Below are 19,565 nucleotides of genomic sequence, written 5' to 3'. Positions count from 1 at the left end.
CTCTGTGTGTGGCTCAGTGAGTCTGAGTGTGGCTCTGAGTCTCTGTGTGTATCTCTGTGTGGCTCTGTGAGTCTGAGTGTGGCTCTGTGTATCTGTGAGTCTGAGTGAGTCTCTGTGAGTCTGTGGCTCTGTGAGTCTGAGTCTGGCTCTGTCTGTGGCTCTGTGAGTCTGAGAGAGTCTCTGTGTGTGGCTCAGTGAGTCTGAGTGTGGCTCTGTGTGTGGCTCAGTGAGTCTGAGTGTGGCTCTGAGTCTCTGTGTGTATCTCTGTGTGGCTCTGTGAGTCTGAGTGTGTCTCTGTGAGTCTCTGTCAGTCTGTGGCTCAGTGAGTCTGAGCGTGGCTTTGAGTCTCTGAGTGTGTCTCTGTGAGTCTGAGCGTGTCTCTGAATCTCTGTGTGTGTCTGAATCTCTGCGAGCCTCAGCCTGATTGGCTGCTGGAGGCCCCGCGCCTTATATGGGCACGGAGGCGGCAGCGGGGCGCGCCGCTCCCGGCATGCATCGCGCGCGGTGGCGGGCGGGGCTCGCGGTGGCGCAAGATGGCGGACTACGAGGAGCAGATCTCGGAGCAGGACAAGGTGAGGGGACCACCTCGGGGCGCCCTGGGGGCCGCCTTCACCGCGGCGGGCAGCGAGGAAGCCGCGGCGCGGTGGCCAGACGTCCTCGCCGTGGAGCGGGGGGGTTTACGGGGAGCTCTTCGTCTCCCTCCATCGCCTAGCAGAGGCGCCGCACGGGGCCGAGGGAGGCGCGGGCCACCACCACCACCACTACCTCCACCCCCATCACTACCCCGGGCCTCTCTCCCGTGTCTCTCTCTCTCTCCTCGTGCGCTCTCTCGCCGCCTCGCACGGGGCTCGCCGGGGCTGCTCTTCTCTCGCCCTCGCCCGCCCGGGGCTTCTCCTACCCCCCACCACCACCACCCCGACCCTGTCCCGGGGGACGACGCCCCGCGCGGGGCCCGTTCGCCAACACTTCCGCGTTGTTCGCCGATGCCACGGCCCCCCCCCCCCTCCACGAGACATCAACAACTCACGCTTCTCACGCCTCTCACGCTCTCCCCATCCCGCAGGCTTTCGCGCCTTCCCGATCGCGTCTCGGGCCTTCCTCTCGCGAGCTCACGGCTGGGCCCCGTGTCTCAAAGAACCTCGCGGCTCGCTCACGCATCCATCACGCGGCTTCGTGCTCTCTCTCTCGCTGTCTCACGCTGCGTTGCCTCACACATCTCTCACGGCATCTTTCACGACTTCTCACGGCTTCTCACGCCTCCCCCCCCCCCCCTCCTCGTATCGATGCCTCGGATCCCTTCGCGGTTTCTTACGGTCACGGCCTCACGCTACCGCATCTCTCTGGACCCCATACAACTCTCTCTCTCGACCACACACATCTCGTTCTGTCGCCTTTCTAGGCTCCCTGCGTCTCTCTCTCTCCCCGTCCAGGGCTTCTTGTGTCTCTGTACACCGGCGCCGTGGATCGCCGCCTCCGTTACTCGCGGTGCCCGAGGGCGTCCGCGAGCAGCGGTCTGCAACAACAAAAAACCCGAGAGACCTCGCCCCTGTCTCTCTCTCTCTGCTGTGTGTGTCTCTCTCACGCATCCGGCGCCACGCTTCTTCGCCTCGCTTTTCCCCTGCCACATGACAAACACAAGAGAATGTTGGCAAACGTCACACAATGCCGCCCGACTCCCTCCTGAAAGCAAAATCCTTTCCTTTATTTATCCAGCAAGGTTAAATAGAGTACTTCGCTGTGATTTCTACCATATGGTTGCTGTGTAAACACCGTCTTATTTGCCATGTATTGCTGCCATTTGCGTACAGGATTTGGCAATATTCACGCGACTCACAACAGCAGACAAGTGGCACATCCAGTAGCTGAACGCGTCTTATTATTGGCCTTTTGTATAATCTGTACTACTCGTCTTTTATATGTAAGAATACCTTTTGTGTGTATATAAAGACAACGTTAAGAGTATTTTCAATAACAAAGTCAAGGCACACAACAGAAAGTGCCTTGACTTTTAGTGAGCTTTGTGGCATTGGAGTATTTTGCGAAGTAATTACGAACACTTTAAGTTCTGTTATTGCGCAATGTAGGCATTGTGAGACTTGGATGACGACGCATTTTAAAGTATTGTTCATAGTCGTGTTAGGATTGCAGGAAGTCTGAGCAAGTATTGTACTGTAGTAACTGATTTATTTCAATCTTTAGCAGGGTATTTCTTCGCTCGCCAGTTTATTTTTCGGGAACTAAACCTACTGCTTCATCCAACAAGAATTAATCGTATCCATATATTCTTTGGGTCAAACACTGCGCGTTAGGAATTGAAGAATGCATTATCAAGAGTACTTGCTCAAACGTGCGATTAAGTGGCACGTTTTTTCCGTGGCAGGTCCAGAGCCAGTGGTCCAAATCTCTCGCTTGTGGTCCAGTGTCTATGGCATGACCAACCTCCACTTGCATAATTTTGTTTGTCACATCCCTCCCCCGAAGGGTTTATGGTCTGCATTGACCCCTGAAGGAGAATGTGTAATTGCATGCACAATATCAATGCGTTTGGAGTTTATGGCGACAGACGTGTTGCTGTTGCTTATAGGTGGTTTTAAAAAGTACCCTCCTGCAAAATCTACACCAAGCTCAACACTTTCATAATAGTTCAGGGTGAACGTTGTGAATAATCCAGAGGATTACAAAAAAAATATCTACATTGTCATGCCTTGTGGTGTTCTCAAGCAAAACAGGTCGGGTGTTGGCTCTGCTCGCCACGTTATATTGCTTGCTTGCCTTATACCCAAAGCATTGGCTGTTAATCCAGATCAGAGGGACTTCGCGGATACAGCAAGATCTAGAGGTCCGTTGGGCCTATGTCCCTTGTGAGGAAAGCAGACCGAAATCAATCCCGTGCTTGTAAACATCCCATTTGAGCTGGTGGTAGTCCCATATTAAATAAATGTGAAGCAAATGGGCGATGTTCTTTGCACAAGATCATTAGACTGTCAAACCAGAAAAAAGGATGCAGGATGCTTGGTCTGTTCCTGTCTACATATCCAAGTTACTGTACTTTGATGTGCCTCATTACCCATCCCATGTCAGAAAGTGTTAGCTACACTGCACAGCCTTGTGCATCAAACCTGGCACAAGAGATATTGTGGAACGTTGACATTTAATTATGTTAATATAGTTTTTTTTTTAATATCCATATTGTTTAAGAAAATTAGTCATCTCGGAAAGCGCTTAAGGTTGTTAACAGTTAACTTATTTAATAGCTAACTTAAAAAATAACATGTTTACGAGCACTATAAAATTGCGCTATTTTCTTTATTGACTGGACACGATGTGAGTGAATTTGCGATAGGGATGCTATTGACCTACTGGGAGATGCGTGTTTGATTGTAGTTCAGTACATTATATTTATCTTGTTTGTACACATTTCTTATTTCCATTCGTAGCTCTTAACCATTGATGTAAGTTCAACATTTTCACTGTCAACGTTCCCCTCCCCCAGAGCAATCTTCCTTTTCTCAACCACAAGTGGGTAATCTGCTGAGCTGAGGCCAGTATTTTACTTTGTATCCTCCTGTCATGAGTTGAAACCATCTACCCGCATTGCCACGCTCCAGTGTAGTAAATATAACACGTACGAATTTTTGGGGATTTTATCATGTTTTGGAAATGTCTTAATTATGAAATTTGTATAACTTACCCACAGATATTTCATTTGTAATATGCATATCAATCTTTGCCCCCCCTCTCCCCACCACCGCAAAAGCGTTGCAGGACCATCCTGACAAAGTCATGAGACTCATTGAGGCTTTCCTGGCTAAAGGTGCCTAATAGTAATCTTTGGTACTTAATTATAATGGTATGAAAATTTTAACCCTGTAAAGGACATGAGTGTACTTTTTAATGGACGTTATAGCTATTTCCATTGCCATTGGGAATACTTACCATGGCGATTACCTGGATTGGTTGGATAAGTTAATGTGCTGTCCTAGGTATGTATGCCTAGGGTGGTAATTGAAGATCGACCGCAATGAAAATTATTAAATGAGGTGGATGAGAACCGATTCAAGTGGTTTGGAAGAGATGGAGGAATCGAATTTGCTCGTGTGTAAGAAGGAGCAAGGTGGATTGTTGCAAGGCAGAATCTTGAGCGAGTTGCATGACTTGGTTGAGGTCTCCATCCAACTATGGATAGTTCATGGCTCATGATGATGATAGAACCACTACATAGTTGTCTTTGCATTGATGATGTGGGTTAGGTATTGTTTATATTGCAGGTATACTGTACTACCACTCAGTGCATTGATGGTTCGTGAGCCATGCAGAATCCTGATTGAGGTGAATATAGATTCAGGGTATTTGACATTATTTTAGATTTTTTTTTTTCAAAGTAATATCTTATTTGCCAAATAACGTTATTGTTACTCAGGTACAGATTGAGCAATACAGTAATGTCATGAGTTTCTTATCGTAGGGCTTATGTCCTTTATGTTACTTATGTATACTCACGATATTAACCTCTTAAAAAATAGATTTCTTTTATGATCACTGATAATTGTGCACTTGGAACTGGAAATATCGTCAGTGCTAAACTTGAGTTTTTTCTAAGTGCCTTCATATAAAATCAGTGTAAATCTGAACATGGATTTTCTAATTCATATTTGCTTTGCATTGCTAAGCAGAGGCTTTATTGTAATGTTCCAAAGGCAAATACGGTATAGTATTTCAGTCAGGTAAGGCTTTGCAGCATAACAACTTGCTGATAGAGGCTGCATTTTTTCCCCCCGCTGAAGTGGGGGATGACTAACTCCTTTGTTTAATATTTGTACTTGGACACGGAGGCACTGTAATCGCATGACAACAATAACCTTTGTGCACTCGTTTGTGGTTCGGGTACTTCAGGTTTGAGCTGGAGTCGTCATGAGTGGTGGCCGGAATATTCTGTGTTGTACAGTGGCTCAGTGAAGCCCTGGCTGGCTCGGTAACTGCTGCTGTGGCTACTCCTTGTTCAGCACATTGAGGCAGTGGCATCTGCCCCAGTCAGACCGTGGCAATGCTTGCTCGGCAGGATATTTATACACCAGAAGAGGAATTTGCACTGTAGCCGGTGTAGAAAACGGAACCATAACTTGGTAAAGAAGAAGGAGGGTCTACATGTTTTGTTTAACTTCTTGAGCTGATAAAGGTCAACAAAGGTAACCACAATGGCAGGGTGAAGATTGACTAAATGGTTTTGTATTCTTCTATTGACACGGAGTCTACAGTCATTTGGGGGCCCATAGGGATAACATTCTCGTGCAAGAAGTAGATCTGCAAAGAGCGTGAGAAACGCTGTGCCAGGGGGTCACGTGGCATTAACATGTCATTAGTCAGGGCATTAAAGCACGCGGCACAGCTTTAGGATAACATATACATTTGCGTGAAAACTACTTTGCTGTATGCGTACAACTGACATTACATTTGTACATTTAAATGAAAAAAATATATAAACGTGACTTTACCGAAAGAACCAAGAAGATGAATCCCTGCAGTCACGAAAGCTTTAAATCGAAATTTAAAAAGGTGAGATATCGTCTCTCTTGTGTTTCATTGCAAACGAATCGTACGTGCATGAATTTTGCACAGTACAGGCTTTCATTGTTTCCCCCCTCGCCCTTCACATTTGCACAACACACAGATGCCAAGTGAACGAAAAGAAACGCGTGGTTGAATGTGTTATTAACGCTGTATAATCTCCCACTGAAACACACACACATTGTGCAAGAGCCTCTATATAGGAGGCTTTGGTTGCTGCTGCCTGCAAGGCAGGTGTGTGATGCGTAAGGTGTGAGGGTATTTGCTCAAAAAAATTAATATGGGGAGAGTGAGGAGTTCAGATACATTTGATCTCCCATGCAATTCTCGAGATACATTTGTTTTAGTAGGACACCAATGCGGATGTTTTAAAAAACGCGCTTTCACGGCGACAGAAAGAAAGGACAATAACTCTATCCGGAATAACAACGAGTCCTAACAAGATTTTTTAATGTTTTAACTTTGCCTTGACTCGCCATGCGCTATTGACGCGCTGGGCGCAAGGACGCGAACCGACTGGCGGATAATTTCTTGACAATCATGTCCAGTGGGGGGGGGGAGCAGTCTTGTAGAGGAGAACCCCCTGTTAACGAGCACCCCTGTGAACAACTAGTCGTTTAACGACGGGCCTCAGAGCCCAATGTGTAGTGTAGTAGGTGTAGTGTAGTGTGTAGTATAGTAGTGTAGTGTTTGGTATTGTAGAGTAGAACCCCTCTTAACGACCACCCCTGTTAACGACTAATCGCTTAACGACGGGTTTCCATAGATTCCAATGTGTTGTATAGTGTAGTGTATAGTGTAGTGTATAGTTGTGTATAGTGTAGTGTATAGTGTAGTGTATAGTGTAGTGTAAAGTAGTGTATAGTAGACGGGTCTCCATAGAGCCCAATGTGTTCGCTCACTGACCATTCCCCTGTTAACGACGCGCTGTTGTAGGTACAGTAAATATTAATTAACGCATCGATTAACCATGTTTCTTTTCATATTATGTGTTTGTAATGTTGTTATTATCTTTATGTATTAATATCCATTGTTTAAATATTATACAGTTTTTTTGGGGTGAAATAGTGTCGGTGCTATGGGAACAAATGAAGCCTGTCACGTGTATTTCCTATCCAGTACTCGCTTAACGACCGGTTTCGTGGAACCAATTACCGTCGTTAAGAGGGGTTCGACTGGACACTATTCAAGGGGGAAGTCGCTTCAGTCCATGATCATTCCAAGTTTGCAAACGTGCACAGTTCCCCCATCGTTCGCCAATATGCGCGGTGCAATATGAAGAATTTTATTTCACAAGGAGAGCGGCTCTCACAGAGGCAATCATTCTGCTGGTGACTTGATGATGTGTGTTTATGACGTTCATTGGAAGGGCAGAGAATGCCGGATGCACTTTGCATTCGATTAAATTATGATATCGTAAACAGCAGGCCTGCAACGATTCATGGATTTAAAGTGATTGTTGCATGAACAAAACATTCATCGGTGACGTATGATGTTGTTGGCTGCTGACACTGGTTGATGTAACATTTGCAACCATTTCAGATTCCACGCACGACACTGGTAAAACAAACTACAGTATTTTTATTATGAGTTGGGACCCCAAATTATAATTAATGAGGGGGGGGAAGTGAATTATTACCTGCATCATTAACAATACTCACAACCTATATCACCTGTAGACATGACAACCGTTTTGAGTTACAATTGAAAGCTATTTTAGTTACAAATATAGTGGAATTATTTTATAAACGGTGAACATTTGAGTACCTGCTGTACGTATATTTAAATGGCTGTGCCGATGGAAGGCAATTACACTGATAAAAACATGCACACAATAAAAAAAATCCAGTTCTCATTGCACGCTTTGCAGTGTTTTTGGTATGTGCTCTCTTATTTGCGAGTACTTTTCACGATACCCGATATTTTTAATGACTCTTCCGCGGGAGATTGACTCCCATTTGCCTGGCACTTAAATACAGGGTCATCTCAGAGGGGCTTTCACTGTTACGGGCAACAGCTCCTCATCTCTGTGTACTGCTCAACAGTGATGTAGATCAGTGTTTTTTTTCACCTGGGGTGCGAGACATTGCCAGATTTTTTTAGAAGGTAAACCATCGAAACACAAATTGAGCACGGGCGCCTAAGTAACAACTGTCTTTCCGACAGACCTGTTCTTCACCCGCGTTGTGGCCGAAACGTCGTGAGAATTATTTTATTATTTTTTATTATTGTATTATTTCCCTTCTACGTGACTTTACCGAAAGAACCAAGAAGATGAATCCCTGCAGTCACGAAAGCTTTAAATCGAAATTTAACAACTTCTTTGTTTCATCAAACCCCGATGTATTTGTTAACATTATACGTTGTTTTTACAATTGAGAACCAAAGATGGGGTGCAAGGCTGCAAGTAAAAGTTACGAACCACTGATGTAGTGTGTAGGGGGCTTGCACCTCGGCAGAGCCAGTGTGCGATTGAGTGTCGCCACTTGCTTGGCAGGAATGGTGAGATTCCTCGTAGGACAGTGTGGGGTGTGGCTGCCATCCCACTGGGCAACGTCTCTTGCTCTCCTCGACTCTCTCTTAAACCCCTTTTTGAGACGTTGCTAAACGTCTAAAGTTGCCTTCTTTCGTTAGTAGTTTGAAACAAAAAAGCAACAGGCTTCGAATGGTGTTTTTATTTATTTTGTAAGCCATTCCACTTGTTCCACCAGAATGTGCGTGTTTATGTTGAAGTCATCGGTGGTGGCATGCCTGATAGTTTGCGCCTCATGGCTTCTTATTAAAGTCTGCCGTTAGCCGAGGAACTTTTCAAAATACCCCAGCTTTAGAAACAATGTTAACATTACACGCGATACACTTGTTACATTAAACACCGACAAAAGAAGGCTACTACTAAGGGCATTTTTGTAACGCAAACATTGAAAGACCAGTGGTGTAAATACAGGGGAGAGTGTAACATGATTCCGGTCACACAATCTTAACGGGATTTCAACGTGGAGTTTACGGCATGATGCGAAGCGAGCGCAGAGTGAAATGTGATGAATGGCACGCTGCGAAAAACGTGCTGTGCCGTTCTGCCCTGGGCCACGCGAGAGAGTAACACATACACGCTGTACAACAGGAGTCATTGTGTAGAGGGTGTTTTTTGTAAAATGTAAATATCTCAAGTGCTGGGGATACAGAACCATGCTTCAGAGATTGCTGCCTTGAAGCAGAGTAAATATTATTTCACAAACAATGACAGATGCCTTGGAAACTAAGCACGTTTTGGTGATGCAATGAATGCATTTGTTTTTGATGTAGTACATCTGCGTGTGTGTAACAGCATGTTTGGTGAAACAAACCGACCTCAACACATTCGACAATAACACTGGCCCTACATTTTTTTTACAGAATCAGAATATTTATCCTGCAGGAAGAATCCGAAGAGCAATAAAGCTCTTTCACAGGTGTCCAGTAGGGGCAGGTTAGAACGTTACGACAGTCAGCGGGCGACGTTTTGGGCGATGGCCCTTCTTTACAGCACAGAAACAGAGAGGCCAGAGATACAGATTCGACACGGGTTTGGAGGCTGCACTTGTTCACACCGTGAGGCCTGTTGAGGACATTCTTTTAAGATGTTTTCTGAGCGCCTATGTTTAATAGGCATACGAATAGGTAACTAATAGCCGCTATTGAGTAGCAGGCAAACACGTCGATCATTAAAAAGTATGACTAAGCTCATACTCTTTGTTTTTTTTCGGTACAGTCACGTAGGTAAATTTTTAAAATAAATTGACTCGAGACGTTTTGGAAGCAACACAAGCCTCCGCAATCAGGTGTAACTGCTCCAGTAAAATTGCTGTAGCGTATGAAAAAAAAACCCCTCAGAGTATGAATCCTTGCAGTCACGAAAGCTTCAAATCTAGAATTAATGAGTAAGCTCATTAAAATTATACAAGGTTGCTGGGACAATGCATTGTGGCAATGTTTGATCTTGTGAGGACAAGGCACAATACCGCTGGGATTGCATTCCTGGGCACATTTACCTTTTGTTGGGGTAAAACAAGAAACTTTTGATTTAATTGCTATTTGTAAAATTCTGAAGTGAAGTAATTGCATCCGATTGGAGGAGAGACGGCTGTTTAATATTCAATTTCTTTTGGAAGCCTACATTTGCAAATGAAACTCATTTTGCACGTGAATGTACATCGTGTCAATCTGTTGCTGGAACTGTGTCCCCCCCTCTGTCATGGGGAGGGAAATGCAGCCTTGCATCACTTCTCTAAGATGGCCCCGCAAATTGCCACCCCCTTCACAGATATTTATGGCCTTTCATTTTGATGTTGGGAAGTTTTCATGCAACCTCTTGTGTTTTGGAATTCGATGATTGGTGTTGCTGGTTTTGTCGACTTACATTGCAGTTGAATTGTTACAGGTGGTCTCCGGTTTTACAGTGGTGATCCACATTTAAGAGTTTCATATAATGCCACCATATGGATCGATTTACGACGGAAAAAAAACTGTATTCCAACAACGACTCTGAACACAATTGAACAGAGGCAGTCTTGTTTCCGATGTGACTTGGCATGAAGCTTTTGTTATCCTCAAGTGTTTTTGTGGATTTTTACTCATTAAACCCCGTTTTTAAATATTGCTCATGAAAGGAAAAAAATCACCGGCAAGTGATGTTTCCAACGTTTCTGCCATCAATGGCAAAATAATATCCGATTTACGACGGCCTTTCCAGCAATGCATTGTGTCGTAAAAGCAGGGATCGGCTGTGTAGTTTTCTAAAGTTACTGGTTTTTAAATAGTGTGTTTGTCATGTGCTTTGTAATTGAATTTTTTTTTAATGAAGCTATATTTTTGTTTCAGGTGCGGATTGCGGCCAACTTCATCAAACATGCACCTCCGGGGGAGTTTAACGAGGTGTTTAACGGTAAGTTTCTGCTTAGCCTGTTTTCTTACGCTACCTTCAAATATTCACTACTCCGTCTACTCAAGGGTTCAAAATGTACTATTGTTTTGTTTTAAACCCTGTCTTGTATTCTAACATATAGGTTTTCCTAGCCATAATAATTTAAATTTTGTCCATGTACATAAAACTGTTTATTATTTCAACAGCTTTTAATGGCTATATATGATGTGTAGATGAAATTCCACTCACTTTTTTTAGTATCTTCACTATGTGGAACTGAGGGTGGCACTTACTGCCATCAGCTGATATTTGGTTGGCTTTGCAGAAACTGGCCATCTGGCACACTGCACATGGAGAGAAACACTTTGCTGTGTTTTGTTTAAGTTGTTAAAGTGTAGATTATGTCCAATGAGACAAATGTGTGATTTATTTGTATGGTTAACACACTCAGTAATCTTGTCTGTCACCAAGGTTACATAATACCGTAATTTTTAGAATAATAAAAACCATTCTGAGCTTGTCGTACCTTAGCCTGGCACCTTCTGTCACGCTATACGTTCTGATAATGTTTCTATTTCTTGATGTCCTTAACTGATAAAACCGTGAATGACTGCTGCATACAATATTTTGAAGGGCTCCACGTTCTGTTTCACCCTGTATTGGTATCTTTGGGTATGTGTGTGTTTTACAAGCTTTTTATGATATAAGAAAATGATGGACATTCAGAGCATTCATTCTTTGGTTACTTTAATATATTTTTTAAAGCTTGTATGTACCATAAGAGGAGAAATATGCTTTAGTTTGAATGTCTAGCCTTCCCCTACTCTCTTTGTTTTAGATACTTACCACCATTATATCTTTATTTTCACAACCAGACCGAACAGCTTTTCTCCTGCTTAACCCACACTCATTCGAAAACAACCTTACCACGAAGCTTTTGGTTCTGATTCAACGACTTATCTCAGGTTTGCAAGAACTTCCATCCTGCTCCAAATGCTGTATCCTGGGGTGGTGACATGGCCCAGTGGCACCACGTTTATGAGACAGGACAGTGCTTATTATTAGGTTTTTTTCGGTAAAGTCACGTAGGTAAAAAATTAAAATTAATAAAAGTAAAATAAAAATAAATAAAAATCACGACGTTTCGGAGGCAACACAAGCTTCTGTCTTGTGTTGCGCCCGAAACGTCGTGATTTTTATTTTATTTTTATTTTACTTTTATTAATTTTAATTTTTTACCTACGTGACTTTACCGAAAAAACCTAAGAATATGAATCCTTGCAGTCACGAAAGCTTCAAATCTAGGACAGTGCTTCCCAACCTGTGGTCCATGGACAGATTTGTATTGGTTGACAAGCCCAGAAGGGTTGAACTTCTGCCATGGGGTGTAAATCCCCTCTCCCTAACTTACACTCGCCTCTCTCCATGTCGTTTAACTGTCTCCATAAATAGTCATGTTATTTTATTTACGTTTATTAACTAGCAGCACTTGGCTTATCTGCTTGGCAGAGGTTTGCACATTCCAGTGTGCCCATGTCCTTTTTTGGGGCTGACTTGTCAATCCCACAACTCCATCACAATGTTCGTTATTGTTATTTGTTTTCATATTATTTGTTTCCCTGAATATCCAGTGACCCACTATCCTGTTTTGGGTGCCAATGTGTCCTACTTGAGCCTCGCCTGCTTTTGGGATTGGTTCTGTACCCTATTAGTCCCACAACTCTAGATCCAGAGACCTTTAGCCACCACTTCATGTAAATCCTCTAACGCTCATCCAAGACGAGGAGGGATGTGTTGGAATTATGGGAACTCGAACAATAGGTTGGGTGACTTGTTTGAGGTGAATCAACTGATTAAGACCAATGGGAAAGAGCAAATATTTAAGAACAGGGATCAGAAGAAGGTCAACTTGGGATAGGACTGATGATTTCCACAAACAGCCAATGGAAATGGACTTTCAAATATTCTCTAGTTTAGACTTTCAAAAGGACAATTGTAAGAGTTAAAAACCATTAGTAACGGATTGGTTGTAATAGCCCTGTGCTTGTAATTCTGCAAGTCATATTTTTTCTCTTTGGAAGACAGCTGTTACTCGATAATTAAAAAAAGTAAATTCATCCTTAATTATATTGACACATTCTATTGAGTCCCAGAAGCTTTCCAGTTCTGCATGCCACACACAGTATGGGCCACCACTTGAAATTTCAGCAACTTCCTCTTCTTAATACGGAAGAGTATTTCATGTTGTTACAATCAGACTGTATGCCCTGCGGTGGCTGTGCATTGTAAGGTCCAGGTATACAGCACTGGACTTGGGATACACGGGAACATTTTAATTGGTTTGGATTCTCTGACTGCAATTGTGGGGAATTTTATTGTTTAAAATGAGTGTGGTTCTTAGTAATTCTCACACACCTAAGTTGTTGCAATCGGAATAAGCAAGTTGATTTGCAAAATTGAAGATCGTGAAACTGACGTAAAAAAATAGCCACAGTAAGGTCGATTTTAACGCGGGGAGGGGGGTGGACATGAATAGTCACCCGGGTTCTAGGCTACTGCCCCCCCCCCCCCCCCCGTTACAATGGAACATGCACGTGTGTTTCTCCGTGTCTCTTTGTGTGTCTCTGCATCCGGCTACATGTGTCTGTGTGAGTGTCTCCGTGTCTGTTTTCCCAACCGTGCATGCACCACCGTGGAGGGTATTGTGAGGGGCAGGTCAGGTGGTGGGTGTTGACGGCTATTTGCCATACGGTGCCGCAACTAGTGGAGAGGGGGGAGCGATAGACCACTGTTGTTTTTTCGGGGGGGGCGGCATGACCCTTGCCCGCTTAACGAACCGCGTTGTATCGGACTTTTACTAGAATTGTTTGGTAATGAATGGGGGTGTGATTATGATGATGCCAAGTACACTGTAGAGTATTGAAAGTATTTAACGGTCCGGTATTATGGAAGTATTTTATTTTATAACCTGACGAAGAGGAAGTTCCCCTCCGTGTGTTGACCCTTTGGGGCTTTTGTCGCTGGTCTCGGTGCGGTGGTTTTGCTGCGTGTCGCTGGACTTGCTCAGTGGGTCTGCTACGTGTACAATAGTCAAATTATAATCTGAGATCATGTTGTAAGGGAGAGGGGATTCCGGATGGCCGATGAAAGGTGCTCACCTCGAAGCTGTGAAACAGTCTTCATTTGATAAAACGTCCACTGTGTACTGCCACATCCCTGACATCTGGGCCCAGCAGGTTTGGGGATTTCACCAACATCTTCTTGGTTCTTTCGGTAAAGTCACGTAGAATGGAAATAATAAAATAACAAAATAAAACATAATAAAATAATTCTCACGACGTTTCGGCCACAACGCAAGCAGCCGTCCTCAGGTGAAGACCAGGTCTGTTGTTTTATATTGTTATTTTATTATTTCCATTCTACGTGACTTTACCGAAAGAACCAAGAAGATGAATCCCTGCAGTCACGAAAGCTTTAAATCGAAATTTCACCAACATCTTTGATCCACCAACCCTGGATTACAGGCATGCGTACCACCATGCCGCTCAATGGATTAAGACGGCAGTACAATTATTCAGTCTAGTGATGGCATATCACACTTATTTGGTAGTTTAAGGCAATTGGGGAGATGTAATTTTTTACATGTTGGTAAACCATTGGTTTACTGTTATGGCGAACGTAGACACTGCGGTGTGTAATGAGCACCAGGCAGCACGAGGAGCCTGTGTGTCTCATCAAGTGTAGATTTTACTGCAGTCACGATGGGACTCTTTACTGCCAAGATGTATGTGAATTCATTTGGGTTCCCCCCCATACGGCAATATTTGTTGATAGGTTCGGTACAACGAGTAGGCACTATACGATAATTGTACAACGTTGCTTTCTTTCGGATTAACTGCCAAAAAATTAAAGCAGAATTTTGTTGAGAACGTGAAATTAAGTCTCTTCTCTGTACGTTTATCACATGTACACTGCGTAAGAAAATGTCGCGCGATTACATAATACATCATGCCAAAAACACCCCAGTATCTGGTTATAAGTGATTAAAGTGAATTTGTGGTTCTTGCACAGGATGACGAATTCTCTATGTTCACTGCAGGAGTTGAGTTTGAGTTCAATGACATTCGTATCAAAGTAACTTTATACTGGTAGGAACCTCCTGGTTCCACCAGCCCACAGGGGATTATTGTGTCCGTCTGTCGTGCAGACAGGGGCTGGGTGGGGAGGGAGGGGAGGGGCTGGGTGGGGAGGGTGGGGCTGGATGGGGCTGGGCTTGGTCACCCCGTGGTGGCCTTATAAAACTCAACGTTTAACCTACTCACGCCGGCTTGTGCCCGCCCTCAGTCGGGCATATTTGCGGAATACACCACGCCACCGTTGACCCTGGCCATTGACCGAGCAACCCAACGTTCCTACCAGCTCCCTCCGCAGGAATGTGTTTAGGTTAGTTTCCGTCATGACTTTTCTGGACTGCTAACCCAGCCTTGGCGAGCGGTCTGAGGTTGCTGTGTTCCACAGATGATGAAGCCGCTTCCTGCTTGGTGCAAATGCGAAATCAATAAAATATGGACTTAATAGTTGCAGTGAACAGTGCAGATGCATATGTGCATGATCATAACCCTTCACTTGTCCATTGAAAATAGGGGATATATGTAAGGGGAAAAAAATGCGTCACTTAAAATTCTTGTTATTAGTATTATGCAATCCATTTAGTGATTGGCAACAACACCGATGTCATCTTGTAGTCTATGGGCCAGAGCAGAAATTGATACCACCTGTGGTAACATAACGTTCCCATTTATGTGGGTAATGTGTGAATTGCTTGACAAACCCACTCATTTGAAATTGTTCTTATATAATTCATAGTTGTTGGCCCCGTCAAGAAATTGGAACCACTGAAGCTATGCCAACTCCAGTGGTACTAATGACTAAATTATCTGCTTTAGGCTCATGGACATTATTTTAGTAAAGTTCTGAAAAAAAAAACCAATTAAATGCGCCTTAGGAAAGTCTCGCCGAGACGATCATTTTCGGGGGAGCTTTTCCTTTGGATGTGTGGACAATGTCATTAGTTAATGTTTTTCGCGTCGAAGGAAACCAGAGTACCCGGAGAAACATTCGTATAGGCAAATAACGGGCATATCTGCACAGGTGGCTTCAAGGATACATTATACTGCAATCCTCTGGCTATAACGCAGACATGCAGGATTGGGAGTTTCACAATTCCGTGTGATCCTCCAAGCCTTGCCTCCAAAGTGTTTGAATTCGGGCCTGTGCCACTGCCCGGCTCAAAATGCATTCACCCTCCAAAAGTTTTCCGTCTGAAACGCTTTTTTGCAGCAGCCAAATTTGAACCATAACCTCAATACCACTAGAACACATCGGGGAAAGTGTAACTGCATACAATTGCAAAACGAAATTTGCATTTCCATGGTGTACACCAAGCTCTCTTTCCTGTTTGGGCATACCCGAATGATGGTGTGCTGAGTGAGCAGCGCTGAACTCGGGCAGTGAGGCTGAGAGCCGGCAAGCCACACTGCTGCGGTCTGGCACAGTGAGCCCTTGCACTGTGAGCTCAGTCCGCTGTGGTTTTGCCTCTGTGGTCTAGGTGCACTTGCCTTCCAGCGAATCATCGGCCGCTGCTCCACAAGCCCGAGCAAGACGGCTTGCACGCGCGATGACATTGTGCTTACTCCCTTGCCTGCTGTGCAGCTTCCAAATATGACTGTTGTAGATTTGGTGTTTAAATGTTGTCCACGTGGTCATGTGGATTTTTCTCTGGGTCCTCCAGTTTTTCTCTCCACATTTAGAATCAACATCACGCTTTAGGGTCATTTGGCTGCCATCAATTTGCGCTTGATAAGCCACTTTGTTAAGCAATCATTTGTGGGCCCGGTAGCTTCTGAAAAAGAGCTACATAGCTCATTGGGCCTTACCTGGTAAAATAAACAAAAAATATTTAATAGTTTTTATATATGTTATAAGAGATGAAGCCTTGCAGGAGCCTGAACTAAACCAAGGTGGAGTCGGATCCACATAAACCAAGTGGCCTCGCCCTGTCCCCCCACTCCTCCCTTCCCTCTCTCCCCACTTCCACAGACCCCTCTCATAATCAGAACATTTATTTATACTGGAGGAATCCGCTATAAAGCTCTTTCACAGATGTTCAGTATGGGTGGGTCAGAACGTTACGACGATCAGCGGGCGGATTGGCTAAGGGTTTGTGGAGGCTGCGCTTGTTCACACCGTGAGGCCTGATGAGAATAACATTCTTTAAGATGTTTTCTGATGTCTCACTTCACTCGGGGCACAAACCTTTCTTGGGCACTAGGCCTGTAGCAACACATCAACGAACGAAACATTTTTCACCCTTATTTTCTATTCAAATGTCGCATGCGATTCGTTTTAGCGCCTTAATGCCGTTTACTTTGCTACATTGCACCACGGTTAAAGACATTTACACATTTTATACTTGAATGGGGAAATCTAACTTGAGACAATCGGGGAGAGATGGGAGGGGGGGGGCTTGAGTGGGGTGGTCGGGCAGTGCACAGTGATGTCCGAATGGGCAGCAGTGGGAAACGAAGGGACTCTACCATGGCTGCACGCAGCCTGGATGCTGTGTGCTTCCAAGTGTTTGCTCAAGCGATGCAGAGGTCTTCCTCCTCCGTCTTGTGTTTTCCTCCTTTCTGTGGCAATTGCCTCCCGGACGACCGGTAACGTTTTGCCGCTTGTGCCGCACAGGGATTGGCATTGTCCACGGCTGACGATCACTCCGGCAGCCCTGTACGTTGACGCCTCACAGCCTTTTGGCTGAAGCAAAACTTAATGGCATGGTCAAGATTGTTGGTGTCATCATGGCCAAAGCCACACATCGCCATCGCTTCCTAACTTCCACCAGATCCCTGCAGCTGCTGCATGGTAGACACGTGCCCTCCAAGATCTGCCCTGACAGTTTCCCCATTTTGATTTAAAGCTTTCGTGACTGCAGGGATTCATCTTCTTGGTTCTTTCGGTAAAGTCACGTCGAAGGGACGCGTCAGACGCTGTCTTTCCGACAGCCCTGTTCTTCACCTGAGGACGGCTGCTTGCGTTGTGGCCGAAACGTCGTGAGAATTATTTTATTATGTTTTATTTTTATTATTTTATTATTTCCCTTCTACGTGACTTTACCGAAAGAACCAAGAAGTTTCCCCATTGGTCGCCGGATTCGTGGAGACCATTTCAATGCCTGTCTTGACAATCGGCCCTCGCCCCTCCTGCACACACTCGTCCCACCAGGCTCAACTGGTTTTTGCCTGATCATATCTAAACGCTCGCCTGCCATGTTCTCTTCAGGACTTGTGCATCGCTTCTGTCTTTCCGCAACACGCATAGCATTTATCTCAAACAGCTGTTCACGAATGGAAACGGCTTACTTTCAAGTGGCTTGGTTAGCATCCGGCTGTCTGATATGTCGACACCTTGCAAAGTATGCGTGTTGCACAACTTCATGATGCAGGAAGCCTCCGTGAATGGCGTATTTCTAAGTCCTAATTTTTCAGTGCTGGTGAGAGGGTCTCAGTGTAAGTGCATAGACCAGTGCTGTAGGGCTATGTCCTTCACTTATATTCTTAGGTTTTTTCGGTAAAGTCACGTAGGTAAAAAATTAAAATTAATAAAAGTAAAATAAAAATAAAATAAAAATCACGACGTTTCGGAGGCAACACAAGCTTCCGTCTTCAGGTGGAACCGTCACAGCACGATAGCTGTATCAAGTGAGAGAAATTCCAAGAAAACACTTAGTTCAGATGCAGCTGTCCTTAAGTGTGGGGCAATACTGTCAGGCGTACTCAATGTCTCTGCAGCAAGTCTTTGGCTTAGGACAAGGTAATCCTCAGAAGATGCTTCTTATAGTGGCACTCCTTGTGTTTCCTGGTTCAGCTAACATTGGAACATGACTATCATTGGGAAGAGCATTTACGAGGATGCGCCTATCTTTAGAGCGGAGTTTACCAGTCAGGGCTGTGTCCGCAGTCAACCCTGCGTTCTCGCACAATCCTTGCACGCCTTTCAGAAACGCACGCACAAAAACGTGGTGCCTCTCAACCCACTAAAGAGACTGATATCTGACACAAATTGGTAAAGTCGGTGCGTCTCGTCCGAGTGTTAAGTTTTCCCATTGTTAGTGGACATGTGACGTGGCCCAGCAGTAGTGCGGCAAAACATCCCAATTGTAGAAAAATTACCCGCAAATGCCTCCGTTGGAATGTGCACAGTAATCGCCACCCATTACTGTGAACACTTGGTAAGACCCTCCTGAAAAAGAGTCGTGAGACTCGGGTAGGTTTTGCTGGGTGAACAAGCGTAAAAATAATTGGTTCACGGCACCGCCATGTTAGTGGGCAGTGATAGTTGAACGGTTGGCGTACTGCGCTACTAACCAGGCGACCCGAATTCGATTCCCGCTCACGACCAACACTGGTGACGATTATCTGAACTGTTTCTGGGCCTCCCCTAGGTCGATTCAGCCTCAAATAAGTACCTGGTGCGATATGTAACCATTGCCGTTGGGGAGACAAAGGTGGTCGGGCCACCCACCCCCTCGTGTGCTGTGCTGGCCTTCTTAGGTGCTCGCTAACAGCAATTTAAGCCAATAGTCTGTCAAGGCTATATGGGGAATCTTTCTATTTGTAATAATAATAGTAACCTTAGGTGGCCACTTTCAAGTCCCCTTGCAGGGCACCTGTTATGTGAGGGGGACAGCCTTCCCCCTGCATCTAAATGGAAAGCACACGTCTCACCTTGGCCATTGTAATTTACTGTGAGTGTCTTCTTGGTTCTTTCGGTAAAGTCACGTAGAAGGGAAGTAATAAAATAATAAAAATAAAACATTTATTACTTCCCTTCTACGTGACTTTACCGAAAGAACCAAGAAGATGAATCCCTGGAGTCACGAAAGCTTTAAATCGAAATTTACTGTGAGTGAGCATGGTTTTTGCGTGCTTTCGTGTTCATATGGGTTTCATGGTTAACACTTTCCACTCGTGGTTTGTTTTGCGTTGGATGGAAACAAAGTTTTGCTAATTATTTATTGTTGGCAGGGTTTCGTTCGCTTGAG

The 19,565-nt window shown here is 44.5% G+C and overlaps 1 protein-coding gene across 1 annotated transcript in view; it reads left to right on the top strand.

Annotated features, from left to right (window-relative positions):
* The first annotated feature begins 441 nt into the window (after window positions 1–441).
* The window catches only part of LOC144732777 (F-actin-capping protein subunit alpha-2-like), a 31,733-nt gene continuing 12,609 nt past the window's right edge, over window positions 442–19,565 (top strand). The window contains exons 1-2 of the mRNA XM_078614364.1: window positions 442–572; window positions 10,423–10,486. Coding sequence (XP_078470490.1) covers window positions 534–572; window positions 10,423–10,486 — 103 coding nt within the window. The 5' untranslated portion in view covers window positions 442–533. The remainder of the gene's footprint in view (window positions 573–10,422; window positions 10,487–19,565) is intronic.

This window comes from Lampetra planeri, chromosome 44, assembly GCF_965212315.1.
Source record: "Lampetra planeri chromosome 44, kcLamPlan1.2.h2, whole genome shotgun sequence".
Lineage (NCBI taxonomy): Eukaryota > Metazoa > Chordata > Hyperoartia > Petromyzontiformes > Petromyzontidae > Lampetra > Lampetra planeri.
This window is presented reverse-complemented; position numbering and strand designations above follow the sequence as displayed.